The sequence below is a fragment of the Mercenaria mercenaria genome, chromosome 2 (genome assembly GCF_021730395.1).
Source record: "Mercenaria mercenaria strain notata chromosome 2, MADL_Memer_1, whole genome shotgun sequence".
Classification (NCBI taxonomy): Eukaryota; Metazoa; Mollusca; class Bivalvia; order Venerida; family Veneridae; genus Mercenaria; species Mercenaria mercenaria.
In genome coordinates, this window is record NC_069362.1 from 107,380,003 (window position 1) to 107,398,088 (window position 18,086).

At 35.4% G+C, this 18,086-nt stretch overlaps 1 protein-coding gene across 6 annotated transcripts in view; it reads left to right on the forward strand.

The window, feature by feature from the left end:
• The window catches only part of LOC123564844 (protein HID1-like), a 59,638-nt gene that overhangs the window by 35,622 nt on the left and 5,930 nt on the right, over positions 1-18,086 (forward strand). For 2 of the 6 annotated variants that reach the window (XM_045358713.2, XM_045358714.2), the window contains exons 14-21: positions 1,101-1,162; positions 4,670-4,772; positions 5,159-5,386; positions 8,114-8,236; positions 16,148-16,326; positions 16,631-16,744; positions 17,104-17,195; positions 17,604-17,762. In XM_045358713.2, coding sequence (XP_045214648.2) covers positions 1,101-1,162; positions 4,670-4,772; positions 5,159-5,386; positions 8,114-8,236; positions 16,148-16,326; positions 16,631-16,744; positions 17,104-17,195; positions 17,604-17,762 — 1,060 coding nt within the window. Of the gene's footprint in view, positions 1-1,100; positions 1,163-4,669; positions 4,773-5,158; positions 5,387-8,113; positions 8,237-13,684; positions 13,757-16,147; positions 16,327-16,630; positions 16,745-17,103; positions 17,196-17,603; positions 17,763-18,086 lie in introns of all 6 variants that reach the window. The other 4 variants (XM_045358719.2, XM_045358720.2, XM_045358716.2 and 1 more) reach the window with 3 other exon arrangements.

Sequence of the window (18,086 nt, forward strand, 5' to 3'; positions counted from 1 at the left end):
GTTAATTTTGATGCATTTTCACTATATCTCAGTTATTACAAAATGGATTTGATTCAAACTTAAAATAGATGTTCCACCTTATCACCCACATCATGTGACACAAGGTGCATAACCTGACACCAGTTTTTCATGAATTATGCCCCCTTTTACTTAGAATTTGTTAATTTTGATGCATTTTCACTATATCTCAGTTATTACTAAATGGATTTGATTAAAACTTAAAATAGATGTTCCACCTTATAACCCACATCATGTGACACAAGGTGCATAACTCTGACACCAATTTTTCATGAATTATGCCCCCTTTTACTTAGAATTTATGGTTAATTTTGATGCATTTTCACTATATCTCAGTTATTGCGAAATTCATTTGTTTCAAACTTGAAGTAGTTGTTCCACATCATCACCCACATCATATGACACAAGGTGCATAACTCTTGCACCAATTTTTCCTGAATTATGCCCCCTTTTTGCTTAGAATTATACTTATATAGTGTTCTGATACACTTTATCTGTACCTCTCTTATTATTTGATATTTTTTAACACAGATTCAAGCTATTATGCAATATTCATCCACCATTGGAGTCATTAAACACTCCAGTGACAGTTCTTGACAGATTTAAATGTTTTTGGTACACAGGTGTAACATCATAAAATACAGGTAAAGTTCGACTTTGGCTACAAACCACCAATTTTATATGTAGTTATGGCCCCTTTCCAACTTAAAATTTGTCAAACTCATGGTTGCCGGACAATAACTCACAAAAGGCTTGACAGATTTAGATAAATTTTGGTACATGTGTAACATCATAAAATACAGGTCAAGTTCGATTTAAATTGCACCTTCTTGTGACAATGTCTTTCTTATGGTTGCCATTCTTCTGTGACAAGACCGTATTGTGGGGGTATTCGTCACTCCTGTGACAGTTCCAGTTCTTCATGCCGTCCATTGAAATGCTTCGTTAAAAGATATGTTTTATGTTTGGTTGCAATTTGGCTTAGTGCAGTTTGTTAATTTTGGTTTTGTATTTAGCATACTGAGAATATTGCAGAGGCATTATTTTCAAAATATTATTTCTTGTGATTTGATGTTTTGCAGTATCTCCATATCTGAAGACCCTATCCATGGTTGCAAGCACCAAACTGTTGCATCTTCTTGAGGTTAGTCATGAACAAATATTACTGTGTATACTTGTTCCCAAGAGTATGGAGTTGGATGCACTGTTGTTATAACTACAAGTAAAAACAGTTATCTTGGCGTTTATGAAGTATGCTTTACATTGTAAATGTAAAAGAACCAGGGCAAGCTTCTGAAAATAGAAGATAAAGAAGATTGTGAAAATTATGACAAAGATACATTTTAAATTGTTTAGTTCTCTTAAAATGTATAAAAATGTATATTTCATGTATACATAAACATGTATATGAGGCAAAAAATGTTTGCGAAATATCCCTGTATAATACAATAAAAAATAAATTGAAAAATAAAACATCTGAGATGCTTTAGAAATGCAGACTTAACATTTTACATTAGTTCTTACAAATATATAATTTTAGTTTTCACTGCTCATGGTGAGCTTTTGTGACCGCTCAATGTCCGTCATCGTCAACATTTTCTAAAAAATAAATCTACTTGAAAATCCACTAGGCAGAATTACACCAAACTTCCCAGGAATGATCATTGGATGGCCCCCTTTCAAAATTGTTCAAAGAATTTAATTCCATGCAGAACTTTGGTTACCATAAGGAAAATCTTTAAAAATCTTCTTGTCCAAAACCGCAAGGCGTAGAGCCTTGATATTTGGCATGTCACATCATCTATTGGTCCTATATGAAGATTGTTCAAATTGTGCCCCTGTGGTGAAAAGAGGCCCCGCCCCGGGGGTCCCAAGTTTTACATAGACTTATTATATAGGAAAAAAAACTTTAAAAATCTTCTTGTCAGAAACCACAAGACCTAAGCCTTTGATATTTGGTTTGAAGCATTGCCTTGTGGTCCTCTACCATGATTGTTCAAATTATTACCCTTGGTTGAAAAAAGGCCCTGCCCTGGGGGGTCTCAAGTTTTGCATGGACTTATATAGGAAAAAAACTAAAACTCTTCCTGTCTGAAACTGCAAGACCTAGGCTTTTGATATTTGGTATGTTGCATTGCCTAGTGGTCCTCTACCAAGATTATTCAAATTATGCCCCCGAGTTGAAAGGAGCCCCCATCCAGGGGGTCCCAAGTTTTTCATAGACATATATATTAGGAAAAAACTTAAAAAATCTTCTTGTCTGAAAGTTCAAGGCCTAGGCCTATGATATTTGGTATGTAGCATTGCCTAGTGGATCTAACAAGGTTGTTCAAATTATGCCCCTTGGGTGAAAAGAGGCCCAGCCCTGGGGGACACTTGTCATAGTTATATAGGATAAAAAAGTTAAAAAATTATCAGATCATATTTCCTAGACTGTTAAATTATAATTACCTGATGACCTCAAGTGATAAGGGGTCACCTTATTGTGACCTTGACCTACTGACTTACTTTTTAGCTCGACTATTCGAAGAATAAGTAGAGCTATCCTACTCACCACGGCGTCAGCGTTGGCGTCGGCGTCACACCCTGGTTAAGTTTTTCGTACCAGTCCACATTTTGACAAAGTCTTTTGAGATAAAGCTTTGAAACTTTCAACACTTGTTTACCATCACCATGTCCAGTTATAGGCAAGAGTACATAACTCTGTCAAGCATTTTGACTGAATTATGGCCCCTTTGACTTAGAAATCTTGGTTAAGTTTTTCGTACCAGTTCATATTTTGACAAAGTCTTTTGAGATAAAGCTTTGAAACTTTCAACTCTTGTTTACCATCACCAGGTCCAGTTGTAGGCAAGAGTACATAACTCCATCAAGAATTTTGGCTGAATTATGGCCCCTTTTGACTTAGAAATCTTGGTTAAGTTTTTCGTACCAGTTTATATTTTGTGTAAAGTGTTTGACAAATGGCTTTGAAACTTTTATATCTTGTTCAGTATTATAGTCTCTATCAATAGGCAAGAGTACATAACTCTGTCATCTTTTTTGGCTGAATTATGGCCCTTTTTGAACTTGGAAATTGGTTCTGTTTTGGTATATGTCCATGTTTTGTCAAGACTATAAAATTATTTTGACATATGGCTTTTAAACTTTAAACATTTGTTTATCATTATGATTTCCATCTGTAGGCAAGAGTACATAACTCTGACAACTATTTTGGCTGAATTATGGCCCTTTTTTCGACTTCGAAATTTTTGTCAAAACTATTTGAACTGTGGCTTTGAAACTTTTAACACTAATATATCAACAAGATTTCCATCTGTAGGCAAGTGTACATAACTCTGTCAATAACTCTGTATTTTGACTGAATTATGACCCTTTTTGGACTTGGAAATTAGTTAAATTTTTCATACAAGTCCATATTTTGCCTAACATATAACTTAATAACATATTTGCCATCATGGTCACACATTGCCATTTAGTGCAAGACTTATCGAAATCCACAAATACAGGAACATTTTTTGCTGAATCCATTTTTTTCTTTTGTCTGAAAATCTATGGAAATATTTTGACCCCATTCTTCAATCAATTCTTCGAATAGTCGAGCGCGCTGTCATCCGACAGCTCTTGTTTGTTTTTTAAGATACAGCCTTGAAATTTGGATGACATGTTCAGTTTTGTACACCGATTTTAAAACTGTCTTTCAGTTACCATGAATGTGACCTACTGACCTACTTTCTTAATATTTTAATATCAGTTTGACATTTGAAACATGCAGCTCATATTACTCAGGTGAGCGATCCAGGGTCATCATGGCCCTCTTGTTATTTTTCAGTTTGAGATATGCATTATGATTTTTAGCTGACTAAAGCTACAGTCACACATACGGATATGTCCGTGCGTTTAGGTACGGTGCGGAGGGGATTGGTCTGTGGGGGAGTGGACACGGATAAGTACTGAGCAGTATGTCTTAGTACGGGAAAAATGGTGAGAAATGGGGAACAAAAAGATACAGGACGCGAATAAGTACGGATAGGTACGGCGTACTACCTTGGACTACATTTTACTGCACCTGGAAACTTGCCCAGTGCATGGACGGATCTGCAGTGAACTACGTTGAACTATGCTTAAGTACGGGCAGCCTCAGATAACTAGGTTCAGCTACGGATCTATACGCATGACTACATTCGCATTAAGGTTTAGTAACGGGGCGGTAAGTTTCATATAAATAGGTCACGTGTAGCCAGCGTTTTCATTACGATTATCTTTGACATCATGTCAAACTACGGCAAGGTACATTTCAGTACAGATAACTACGTTTAGTACGTTTAACTACGGATGAATAAGGTTCAACCAAGTTAGACTAAAGTCACGCTCAAATGGCTATGGATCGCTCAAACTTTTGTGCATGTTCAAAAGTTGGAGAAACTTGCAAGTTTGGGATAAGTCTTGAATACGTTTTGACCAAGTGTTAATACGGATTGATACGGATTACTACTTTGAAGTACAGCTCAGGTACGGATCGATACGGATTACTATGTTTCTATCCGTGGCTAAACGTTACTATCCACGCGGTATGTGTGACTGGGGTATAATAAGGATTTTCAATGATTAATACATGCCATCTTTATACATACATATATTGTGTTTCCAGGCATTTAGCACCCCTTGGTTCCTGTATGCTAGTCCTACAAATCACCATCTTGTGTTTTTTCTACTGGAAGTATTCAATAATATTATACAGTACCAGTTTGATGGTAAGTCTATACATTTGTCTCTTGCATCATATTACTCTCTTGTTTATTATCTCCTGTATAAATTGGATTATCTAGTAGTGAACAAAAGGGATCATGTATTCTAAACAGTCATAAATATTCAGTAAAATTATAGAAAAAGCAAAGCAGAGGTGGGGAAAAATATCAAAGCTGCAGTGTCCACTAATTTAAAATATGTTTTTAAAATTTTAAGTTTTCAGTCGAGTGAGTAATATTTCTGTTTATTGAACATACTATATTAAAGTTAGAAACTGCAATTAAATCAGTGATGAATAGAGATTGGTACTTTTTTTATAGCTAATCATTGTTTTCTTTACCATTTGGTTTGAATTCAGAGTTGTGAATATATTGCTCCCTTTTATTTACAGGTAATAGTAATTTAGTGTACACCATCATACGCAAGCGGCAGGTATTTCACCAACTAGCCAATCTACCTACGGACCATTCCTCCATTTCCAAAGCCCTTACAAAACGTGGGAAGAAATTGCACACGCCATCCCCCACTGATCACAAGGAGCCACAGACCATGGAGGGTGCCCTGCCGGCAACCGAGGCAGAACCAGGAACCCTCAAGGTTTCTCTTGCTGCAACTCCTCGTAAGTAGATTTAAAAAAAAAAAAATTCTGCTATCTCTTGTTTCATTTTGAATGACTATAATTTCCTGCAATAAACTTGCACTGTAGTATTATCTCAGCACTTCGATGTTCTTCATTTAGTGCAAAAAATAAAAGTTCAACTGGAAGTCACTGGGGACATTAAAGAATTAAAAAAAGAAATCAGAATTCCATGAAAAGCGAAAAGACCCTGTTGGCTAAGTTTCTGGAAATTGCCCATTTGAGCCACGCCATGAGAAAACCAACATAGTGTGTTTGCGACCAGCATGGATCCAGACCAGCCTGCACATCCGTGCAGTCTGGTCAGGATCCATGCTGTTCGCTTTCAAAGCCTTTTGCAATTATAGAAACCGTTAGTGAACAGCATGGATCCTGACCAGAGTGCGTGGATGCGCAGACTGGTCTGGATCCATGCTGGTCGCAAGCGCACTATGTTGGTTTTCTCATGGCGTGGCTCATTTACAATTTGGGGTAATAAGATACTTAATTTGATAAATGAAAAAAATATTTACATATGCATCTGATATTGTAAGCCTAATATTCCTGCAAAAGCATGCCTGAATAGGTAAAATCTTAGCATAGAGGTTTATAGCAGGAAACTATGGACTATGGTACCATCTAATATATATAATTCATTTTAAGTTATTAAATTGATTTTTTACAACAATGTTCTTATAGTGTCATGATTTTTGCTCTGTACTACATTTCATTATTTTCAATTAATCAATGAACTTTTAATACTTAATCCTCGAGTCAGCAGTGATAAAATGCACGCATTGCTGTTTACATAGTACTCAGAAATAGCAGAAACTGGCATCAGACAGAAAATGATCTCACTTTTAGTTCATATCACTTTAAGAAAATGATACAAAGATTGGGTTTAAGGAATGTTTGTGGTTGGTAAAGCTTGTAAGCTGGTAAAAGATTGCTTTTGTGGGATTTTTCAGTGTATACCAGCTTTCCTATAGCTTAAGAGATAGAAAGTTTAAAACCGGTTGCAAATATAAAATGATAAGGAGTAGATTGTTACAGGGTGTCCTGTTTGAGACTATATATGGGACCTCTGTGGTTGCGTAGTTAAGGTTGCTGACCTTGGATTACTTGCTCCTCATGGCTTAAAACCTTGCATTGGGTGTAGAATTCTTTAGAGACATCCAGCTGGCGTAGGAAAGGTTGATGATTCTACCAAGATACTCGATTGTGCCTGTAATAATAATGCCCAGAGATGCCCCTAGGGTTTTCCTCCACCATCAAAAACTGGAAAGTCACCATATGACCTGTATTTCTGCCGATATAAGTTTAACCCAACAAAAACAAAAACAAATCTATATTTGTACAGTAAGAGTTATATACATAGTAACAGACTGCTGTATGTTGTTGCATGTTTTTGTTATAAATGTGATCAACCTTGTTTAGTTCTTGGCAAGGTAGTTCTCAAAATCAAAGGTGTTATATACTATGAAATCTATAAATTTCATTGGAATAAAATTTCATCATGATTTTAATCAAAATTGTTATCACATGCGAGCATGAATTATGGATTCCAAGAATATAATATTGAGATTTATTCGTTAACTGGGACTTAGTTTTATGGATCGACACCTAATGTTTTCCTCCACCATTAAGGTAGTTCTGCATGTTTGGATCAAAATTTTTTCTACAATATGACCATATAATTATACATGTAGAAAGTAAGTAAAGATGCGGTTTGAATAAATTTACTCATGTGTTGCCATTAATTCATAAAATGATTTTCATTTCCGTATGCTGAGTCCAGGCTTTATTGTATGTTATCCGGATATTAAATGGCATTTAAGCCATTACTTCGGTTTTTCAAACATGCAGAACTACCTTAATAGTGGACAGTTGCAGTGTGACATGAAAAGTTTTGATGGTATTACATAAGCCCAAACCTGTAGTTTGTAAATTTACATGATCTTTAATTTAAATGATCATGTTCATTTGTTACCTGAACAAGAACAGAAACATAGGTTGATCACATAATCTCAGAAGACTTGTGTTGACATTGGCTGAAAGGGCTTATAGCAAATCACACCTTTCAGATGTTTTAACAGAATGGTCCACTTTTGGCCAAATACATAGAGAATAATTTCACAGTATTAAGCATGAAAGTGTTTGTACAGCACAATATTGTAGTTAACATAATATGTTGTGTGATTGACTTTGTTTTGAAATTAAGTTTACTTAAGTAATGAAAGTTAACTTTCTTATTAAAAAACCCAGCATTATGTAAGTTACCTAACACTTCATTTTGATGTGATGTGTTAAGCCAAGTCTGAAATACTGTTAACCTTGTTGTACTCTATGAGACATTTATTCTGTGCATAAATCTACAACACTTCATTGCAGCTTTTTTACATGAAGAGAAGTAGAGCATATACTGTCCCAAGTTATTTTCCTTAGTTTGAAATTGTTAGAATTATCTTAAATTCATCACTTGTAGAAATATTCAAAGTTTGACTTTTAAAATATGTCCAAATTGCATTATATTTGAGTGAACAAGTTTGGATGAGGATTCTTATAGCACAGTTACCATTTGGTCACTCTTAAACCTTTGTTGCACTGAAAGAGTAAACAGTTACAATATTTCAGATTAGGCTGTAGTTAAAGAGTCAACTTTTACCTTTAGTCTTCACAAATATTCTGTTGTTAGTATTTAACTAACTTTGGGTACTATCTTTGACACAGTGCGTGTCCAGTCTGACTTAGCCGGTGACCCGGATATTTCCTTCCTAGACGGTGGGCCATTTTTCAGAGTTGATACCTTGCAAGTCACACCAGCTACTGTTCATAAAACGAAATCGAAAAAACGTAACAGCGCTGATGTGCAGTTAGAAAATTTACCTACACCAAATTAATCAGGATTGCTTACTAATAAATCATGCTGTGTTTACTAATATTGTGGCCACTTTTGAAAATCTATATTATTGTTTAACCTTTAGCCTGCTGGCGGCAAGTGATTTTGGCTTTGTGACCAATGCAGACCAAGATCAGCCTGCACATCTGATCTGTTCAGGCTGATCTTGGTCTGCACTGTTCACTATTCAGTGAGTAAATTTCCAGTGAACAACTCTTCAAAAAATAAATGATACTGCCCAAAGTGAATGGTGGACCAGTCCATTTTAGAAATTTAGCAAGGAAAAGGTTAAGGATGAGATATTGCCAGTCTGCAATTCCAACTGATTTCAGTCATTTTAGATGGAAAGGGAATAATCTGATCCATGTTTATAGCTCACCTGTCTTGAAGTGACAAGGTGAGCTTTTGTGATCGCGCGGTGTCCGTCGTCCGTCCGTGCGTACGTGCGTCCGTAAACTTTTGCTTGTGACCACTCTAGAGGTCGCATTTTTCATGGGATCTTTATGAAAGTTGGTCAGAATGTTCACCTCGATGATATCTAGGTCAAGTTCGAAACTGGGTCACGTGCCTTCAAAAACTAGGTCAGTAGGTCTAAAAATAGAAAAACCTTGTGACCTCTCTAGAGGCCATAATTTTCAATGGATCTTCATGAAAATTGGTCAGAATGTTCATCTTGATGATATCTAGGTCAAGTTCGAAACTGGGTCACATGCGGTCAAAAACTAGGTCAGTAGGTCTAAAAATAGAAAAACCTTGTGACCTCTCTAGAGGCCATATATTTCACAAGATCTTCATGAAAGTTGGTCAGAACGTTCACCTTGATAATATCTAGGTCAAGTTCGAAACTGGGTCACATGCCATCAAAAACTAGGTCAGTAGGTCAAATAATAGGAAAACCTTGTGACCTCTCTAAAGGCCATATTTTTCATGGGATCTGTATGAAAGTTGGTCTGAATGTTCATCTTGATGATATCTAGGTCAAGTTCGAAACTGGGTCACGTGCGGTCAAAAACTAGGTCAGTAGGTCTAAAAATAGAAAAACCTTGTGACCTCTCTAGAGGCCATATATTTCACAAGACCTTCATGAAAATTGGTCAGAATGTTCACCTTGATGATATCTAGGTCAAGTTCGAAAGTGGGTCATGTGCCATCAAAAATTAGGTCAGTAGGTCAAATAATAGAAAAACCTTGTGACCTCTCTAGAGGCCATATATTTCACAAGATCTTCATGAAAGTTGGTTAGAACGTTCACCTTGATGATATCTAGGTCAAGTTCGAAACTGGGTCACGTGCCATCAAAAACTAGGTCAGTAGGTCAAATAATAGGAAAACCTTGTGACCTCTCTAAAGGCCATATTTTTCATGGGATCTGTATGAAAGTTGGTCTGAATGTTCATCTTGATGATATCTAGGTCTAGTTCGAAACTGGGTCACGTGCGGTCAAAAACTAGGTCAGTAGGTCTAAAAATAGAAAAACCTTGTGACCTCTCTAGAGGCCATATATTTCACAAGACCTTCATGAAAATTGTCAGAATGTTCACCTTGATGATATCTAAGTCAAGTTCAAAAGTGGGTCATGTGCCATCAAAAATTAGGTCAGTAGGTCAAATAATAGAAAAACCTTGTGACCTCTCTAGAGGCCATATTTTCCATGGGATCTGTATGAAAGTTGGTGTGAAGGTTCATCTTGATGATATCTAGGTCAAGTTCGAAACTGGGTCACGTGCGATCAAAAACTAGGTCAGTAGGTCTAAAAATAGAAAAACCTTGTGACCTCTCTAAAGGCCATATTTTTCAATGGATCTTCATGAAAGTTGGTCTGAATGTTCATCTTGGTGATATCTAGGTCAAGTTCGACACAGGGTCATATGCGGTCAAAAACTAGGTCAGTAGGTCTAAAAATAGAAAAACCTTGTGACCTCTCTAGAGGCCATACTTGTGAATGGAACTCCATAAAAATTGGTCAGAATGTTCACCTTGATGATATCTAGGTCAAGTTCGAAAGTGGGTCACGTGCCGTCAAAAAGTAGGTCAGTAGGTCAAATAATGAAAAAACGTTGTGACCTCTCTAGAGGCCATATTTTCCATGGGATCTGTATGAAAGTTGGTCTGAATGTTCATCTTGATGATATCTAGGTCAAGTTTGAAACTGGGTCAACTGCAATCAAAAACTAGGTCAGTAGGTCTTGAAATAGAAAAACCTTGTGACCTCTCTAGAGGCCATACCCTTGAATGGATCTTCATGAAAATTGGTCAGAATGTTCACCTTGATGATATCTAGGTCAGGTTTGAAACTGGGTCACGTGCCTTAAAAAACTAGGTCAATAGGTCAAATAATAGAAAAACCTTGTGTCCTCTCTAGAGACCATATTTTTCAATGGATCTTCATGAAAATTGGTCAGAATTTTTATCTTGATAATATCTAGGTCAAGTTCAAAACTGGGTCACATGAGTTCAAAAACTAGGTCACTATGTCAAATAATAGAAAAAACGACGTCATACTCAAAACTGGATCATGTGGGAAGAGGTGAGCGATTCAGGACCATCATGGTCCTCTTGTTAAACTTGAATGATATTGTTGTTATTGCCAAAAAAAATATGTTGATGTGGTTTGTAAATTAAGCAGGGTTATGTGCTGTGGCAAACATAATATATGTATGTTGTTTTCAAGGGTGGCCTCACAGCTGTTTATATTTTCTCTGCTTATCTAAAATATTGATACGTGAGAAAATGACACATTTTTTCTGACATATATATGTAATATTATACTTGTGTGTAGGTCTAGATGTTTGTATCACATAGAGTTGGTTGTGATATTTTTCAAGTTGCCAGAGTAAAAAATAAGATAACCAAAAAAAAGTGAATACAAAATGCCAAGATCAATAAACTAGTGCAGTGTTTCTTTTATAACCTACCTATACGTCGTGTATCTTCATCTGAAGCCGTATCCCATAGTTGTACTGTTGGACAGATTAATTTCAGACCTAGTTTTCTGGGATCCCTATAGTCTGGTTCCCAGCGTATTATCAAACAGACTGACTAGGATGATATGGATTCAGAAAACACGAGTCGATGGTGATGCAAAATGTTGCATATCAGTTTGTATAATAAGGCCTTTATTTTGAATAGAAAATGTATAGGTAGGTAAGAAATAATTGTAGGAATGGTACTCCATGCAACCTGTTTTAATAAGTAACTAATATGACTTCAGCTTGTATAGTGGCATTAAATTCAACCGATCTTGCACTTCTTGAAGCACAAAATAATACTGTGTTGGTATAGTAACATATAAGTATATATCTAACATTTTCATAAGAGCATTATAGGAATCTATTTTTAATAATGATCAGCTCTTTTGTAGAAATACATGTACATTTATTGGACAGAAATTTTGCCTTCGACTGGAGGAAAAGTTATTAATTTTGGATTACAAGCTGTTTCCATTTTAAAAACAACTGCAATAATAAGCTATGATGAGAAATGTATTTCTTGAAAGTTTTAAGAATATTGTTGTTCCCTCGAAATGTTTAAAATGCATTTGAAAATGGAATTGTGTCATTAGTTGTTAATGCTTTTGAGCTAATGTGCAGTCTTGTTTTTAATGTTACTGGTAGTTGTGTCATCTGGAGCTTTTCAGATGAAAATTGATAAAACAGTGAAATTTTTATAAAAGCAAAAGTGTTCAGTGCTAGAATATAAACAGTGAATATTTTTATAGAAGCGAAAGCGTTCAGTGCTAGAATAAATAAAGTCAGTATCATTTTCGTTTTTATACCCCCACCAAACATGTTTGAGGGGGGTATATAGGAGTCAGTTTTGTCGCGTTTGTCGCGTCCCGTCGCGTCCCGTCCCGTCCCGTCGCGTCCCGAAATCTATTATCTCAGTTATTACCAAATGGATTTGATTCAAACTTAAAATACATGTTCCACCTTATCACCCACATCATGTGACACAAGGTGCATAACTCTTGACACCAAGTTTTCATGAATTATGTCCCCTTTTACTTAGAATTTAAGGTTAATTTTGTTGTATTTTCACTATATCTCAGTTATTACTAAATGGATTTGATTCAAACTTAAAATAGATGTTCCACCTCATCACTCACATCATGTGACATAAGGTGCATAACTCTGACGCAATTTTTTTTATGAATTATGCCCCTTTTTACTTAGAATTTAAGGTTGATTTTGATGTATTTTCACTTTATCTCAGTTACTACTGAATGGATTTGATTCAAACTTAAAATAGATGTTCCACCTCATCACCCACATCATGTGCTCACATCATGTGACACAAGGTGCATAACTCTGACACCAAGCTTTCATGAATTATGTCCCCTTTTACTTAGAATTTAAGGCTAATTTTGTTGTATTTTCACTATATCTCAGTTATTACTAAATGGATTTGATTCAAACTTAAAATAGTTGTTCCACCTCATCACCCAGATCATGTGACATAAGGTGCTTAACTCTGAAATAAATTTTTTTATGAATTATGTCCCCTTTTACTTTAAATATAAGGTTGATTTTGATGTATTTTCACTATATCTCGATTATTACAAAATGGATTTGATTCAAACTTAAAATAGATGTTCCACCTCATCACCCACATCATGTGACACAAGGTGCATAACTCTGACACCAATTTTTCATGAATTATGCCCCTTTTTACTTAGAATTTAAGGTTAATTTTGATGTATTTTCACTATATCTCAATTACTACTGAATGGATTTGATTCAGACTTAAAATAGATGTTCCACCTCATCACCCACATCATGTGACACAAGGTGCATAACTCTGACACTATTTTTCTTGAATTGTGTCCCCTTTTACCTAGAATTTAATGTTAATTTTGATGTATTTTCACTATATCTCATTCTGATTGGCTTAGAGCCAAAGGGAAGTAACCTTTTTTAACCTTTGTACTGAGTTTCTTCCCCTTAAATTCCAGGAATTAGTCTATTTTTAGAAATCCTATTTTTAGATTTTCAATCTTTTTTATTATAAGTCCTATGTAAAAAGTAAAAACATTTTTCCGTGGTAACATGGGTCGGTAAGACACTTCTTTGTATTCACTTTTAGTGTATCTCTAATATTAGAGATTTAATATATTTACTAGTATTACTATACTAGTATTATACTAGTATTACTTATATGTGGAAGCCCAGGATGAAGTACTCCAAAGTATTTTTAAGATTCCTTATGGTTGCCATTCTTCTGTGACAAGACCGTATGGTGGGGGTATGAGTCACTCCTGTGACAGTTCTAGTTACATACGCTGAAAGTTGTCTCATTTTTGTACCTATTCCAGTACATTATGAAATGAACTGTTGGTTTAACTTGTTGCTTCTGGCGTTTGAGCATACAATATTATAACAGCACTTATCAAATTGAACTTCTAGGATTTCAACACTTCAGAGACTTGCATAGGACATACTGTCCAACATCAGTTAAAGAAATGGTAAAAGCAAAAGGTATTTTAAAAGTTTCACGGTTCTATATCATGATGGGACATTTTAACTTCTGGATGCTATTTCCTACATATTATGATACTTTGCCTGGCAGAGTAAGGGTTATTTTATTTTGTGCATACATGTTTTTCAAGTAAGAACCTTTCCCAACTGATACATTTCGTTCCAAGGGAATGATTGCCTGACATTGCTTTTATCATTTTCTTTAATAATGAGTAGTTGACCTGCGTGAGCTGCTGGTTTTGTGTAATGCATATATAAATATAACCTACCAGTATATATATATATATATATATTTAGCATGTCATAAACCATATTCATTATGTATATTTCATATAATAACTCTGGTCTTCGTCTTTGATGCTATCAGAATTACGAGTCAGTCAGAATAGACAGCAGTATTAAGTATATAATAGGCAAGTCTTAGTGTAAGGGAGAGTTTTCAAAAGTCAAGCTTTCGCAAATCTTCTATTTTTTGTGCCCCCCCCCCCCCCCCCCCCCCCCCCCCATGAGTGCATGAGTGGTGGGGGCATATAGATTTGCTCTTGTCCGTGCGTCTGTCCATGCATCCGTCCAAAGTTCGTTACACGCCTAGCTCAAAAAGTATTTGATATAAATTAATGAAACCTTGCATGAGACTTTATCATGATATGAACTTGCGCACCTTCTATTTTTTCGTCTGGCTCCACCCCCTAATTTTAGAGTTATGGCCCCTGAAATAGTCAAAAATGCACATTTTCACCTTGTGACATGCCTAGCTCAAAAAATATTTGATATAGATTCATGAAACCTTGCATGAGTCTTAATCATGATATGAACTTGTGCACCTCCTATTTTTCATCTGGGTCCGCCCCCTATTTCTAAAGTTACGGCCCCTGAAATAGTCAAAAATGCACATTTTCACCTTTTGACACGCCTAGCTGAAAAAGTATTTGATATAAATTGATGAAACCTTGCATGAGTCTTTATCATGGTATGAACTTGTGCATCTTCTATTTTTCGTCTGGCTCCGCCCCCTATTTTTAGAGTTATGGCCTCTGAAATAGTCAAAAAATGCACATTTTCACCTAATTATATGCCTCACTCAAAAAGTATTTAATGTAAATTCATGATACCTTGCTTGAGTCTTTATCATAATGTGACCTTGTACACTTGGCATTCTTTTTGAGAATTTTAGCATTTATTACAGAGTTATGACCCTTGAAATAGCCAAAATAGTGGATTTTTTGTTTGTGATGCTCATCGCTCAAAAAGTATATGGTATAGAATAATGAATCCATTTCATTTTTTTTTTTGAGGCTATACCCCAGTAAGACTGCAAACATTTGAATGATTTCCCCTTATTTGTGACAAATGTACCAGTGGGGGGCACACCCTGTGTTCTACAGACACATTCTAGTTTTCATTCTAAGCTTTATTACCTGATATTGCCACAAGCTTGCCAGTTGTATATTCTTTTGTTAATCAAATCAAGCGACTTCAAATTTTTTCTGCAGGTAGTATTGTTATACTTGCTTAATGACAAAAAAAAAAACATGCATTTTCTTTTTGCATTGTACAGTTTAAAGTAGATTGGCGCTATGTTAGGCTAGTACCTGCAAATATTGCATGATACATTTTCAGCTTGTTCTTGTTTCATGGAACTTTGACATGTAATTTTGCTTCAAAGAATGTCTGTTTTGATCATTGTACACATCTCAGTATATCGGAGAATCAATTTTTATTTTTTTCACAAATACACCAAGACCGCATATACTGATTTCCTGTTCCAAAGGTAACATTTTTGTATTAATTGGACTGCCATCAATTCAACACTTAAAGTGTAAGAATGTTCATATTTGCCCATGATTTGAATATTTTACTCGGAAGGCCACTGAAAATTAGTCGTAACAAGTATTTGACAGGGTAAGAAAATAAGTAGCCTCTAAAAATTAAAAACAAATGAAGAAGCAAATTTTAAAGAAAACTTTGCAGAAATTTTGGATATGTAGAGCTGATTTTTTTCTGTCTTATAACATTACTAATGATCTGGTAAAGAAAACAGTGCAATTTGTATTTTTTATAACAGGTTAAGGAAATTCACTATTGATGTATGCAGTTGATTATTAAAATTTTCATTAAATGATAAAGATATGATTTAAATATACCTCATGTGTTAAAAATATACTTTGGTACTCTTTTTGCATGCTGTGGCTCATACATATAAATCAATATTGTATAATGTGGGTATATTTAAGATGTGCGTTATATGTACATAAAATCAGTACTTATCTCAAAGTGTCAAAAATTAACTGTAGGGTACCTTTCTGCCTGCTGTGACTCCAGTATTAAATTAAGTATACTTATGAAATGCCTTTATGTAGTATATTTAACACAGCTGATACCATATTTCAGGCTTAGAGAAAATGACTGAGCATGCAGCCCCAGATGAAGTTCACAAAGAACCCATGCAGGAGTTAGCTACATCGACTGGTACGATGAATATACAGCCCAAAAATGAGATAGAAGATCCCATGGCCCCTTCAGGCACTGAAAAGGATGCTCAAGGGAAAATGCAGAAGTCGAAAAGCATGGTAGGCTTATGTTTTCTGTATATTATATTTATTCTTGAGATATCGTTTGCTAAAATTAATGAAATCCAAGGTCAATACTAGATGTAGATTTGCCATAACGTTATGTCTTATTAATATATTGAGAATTTGAATCATTTGTTTTTTAGTATGTTAGTATACCTTAAGCCTAATATTGAGGTATTAAAGTGGCATTGTAGTCTTCATTGATCAGTTGTTTGAAATCAAGAAAGATATTTCCTAATGCCTTTGTAATATTCAATTGAAATCAGTTTCCGAGAATGTTGAATTGTTTTTATTGTTACAGGAAACTCCACCTGCTACACCTACTACACCCAGTAGTGAAACTGCCAGGGCTCCATTCAAGAGGGCTGGATCAACATCCAGTGCTGGAGGAGGCTGGGTTGCCACCCCTGATTGGGTATGGTCTAACTTAGAATGTTTCTTTCGCAGTTCCTGTCCAAGTGCATAAACTTAATCAGAAATTGCTTAGTACGTGCGACCCCCACCCCCCCAAAGAATTTATACTTATTTCTATAAGATTTACTTTAAAACTCTGATAACGGGGTTTGGATTGCTTTTATGAAACTTCTATAGAAGTAAGTTGTACTTGTGTACAATGTAAACCTTACTTTTAGGTAGCTTTTTCTGACTGGACATCTACTAGAATGTTACGCTTTAATTTGCTTTGAAATCATTTTGATTTAGTGTTATACTAGTTTTGATCCTATGTATGCCTTCTGTAACTTGTTCTGTTACATATTACGTTACAATTTACAGGTACATTCCTGGAAACACAAGTTACCTTTACAGACAATCATGAGAATGCTACAGGTGCTTGTTCCACAGGTGGAAAAGATATGTATAGACAAGTATGTTTATTCAATAAATCTGTAGATTTCATTGTTTTACTGAAGTCTCCTGTTTACTAGTTTGTATATGTAGGCGGGTCATAGCATAATTCAAACTGACAAACCAAGACTCTATGAAGATTTAGACAAAATACAACCAGATATATCTGAATAGGGTAGTAAATTTGATCTTTTCTGAAAGTCATATTCACTGACTTTCCTGTTTTCAAAATGGCAGAAAACCTTAGATTTTATTCTGAGCTTGCTGCAGGCTCGGATTAGCACTTTGGTAGTGCTGCGAGCCTTCTGCTGACAAGCTTAATGGCTTCTTAATGAAGAAATGAATCTTAGCAGAGCAGGGACAACCAGTCCTAAGGAAAAGTCTTTTTTGAGTAACAATATACTAGAAGAGATGCATATTTATTTCAGGGGACTCACAGATGAAAGTGAGATATTGAAATTCCTTCAACATGGGACTCTAGTAGGGCTTTTACCAGTGCCGCACCCTATATTGATCAGGAAATACCAGGCCAATAGCGGAACTACCATGTGGTTCAGGACATACCTATGGGGAGTTATATATCTCAGGTAAGATTGCATGAAGTGATTACATTTTGTGGATTCTATCAGCCGATGATATGTTATTAGGTGTAGGAATAGAGGCTATGAAATGAGCTCTTCAGCATTAAGGTAGTTCTGCACGTTTGATAAACCGGAAGTTATGGCGTAACGTCATTTATCCAGAAAACGTAGAATAAATCCTGGATTCGGCGTACGGAAATGAAAATCATTTTACGAATTAATCGAAACCATGGATACATTTATTACAATGGCACTGTTGCTATATTTCTAAAGTCAAAATATGATATTAAAACATATGACACATTAGAATATTCAAACTGTCTTAAAATT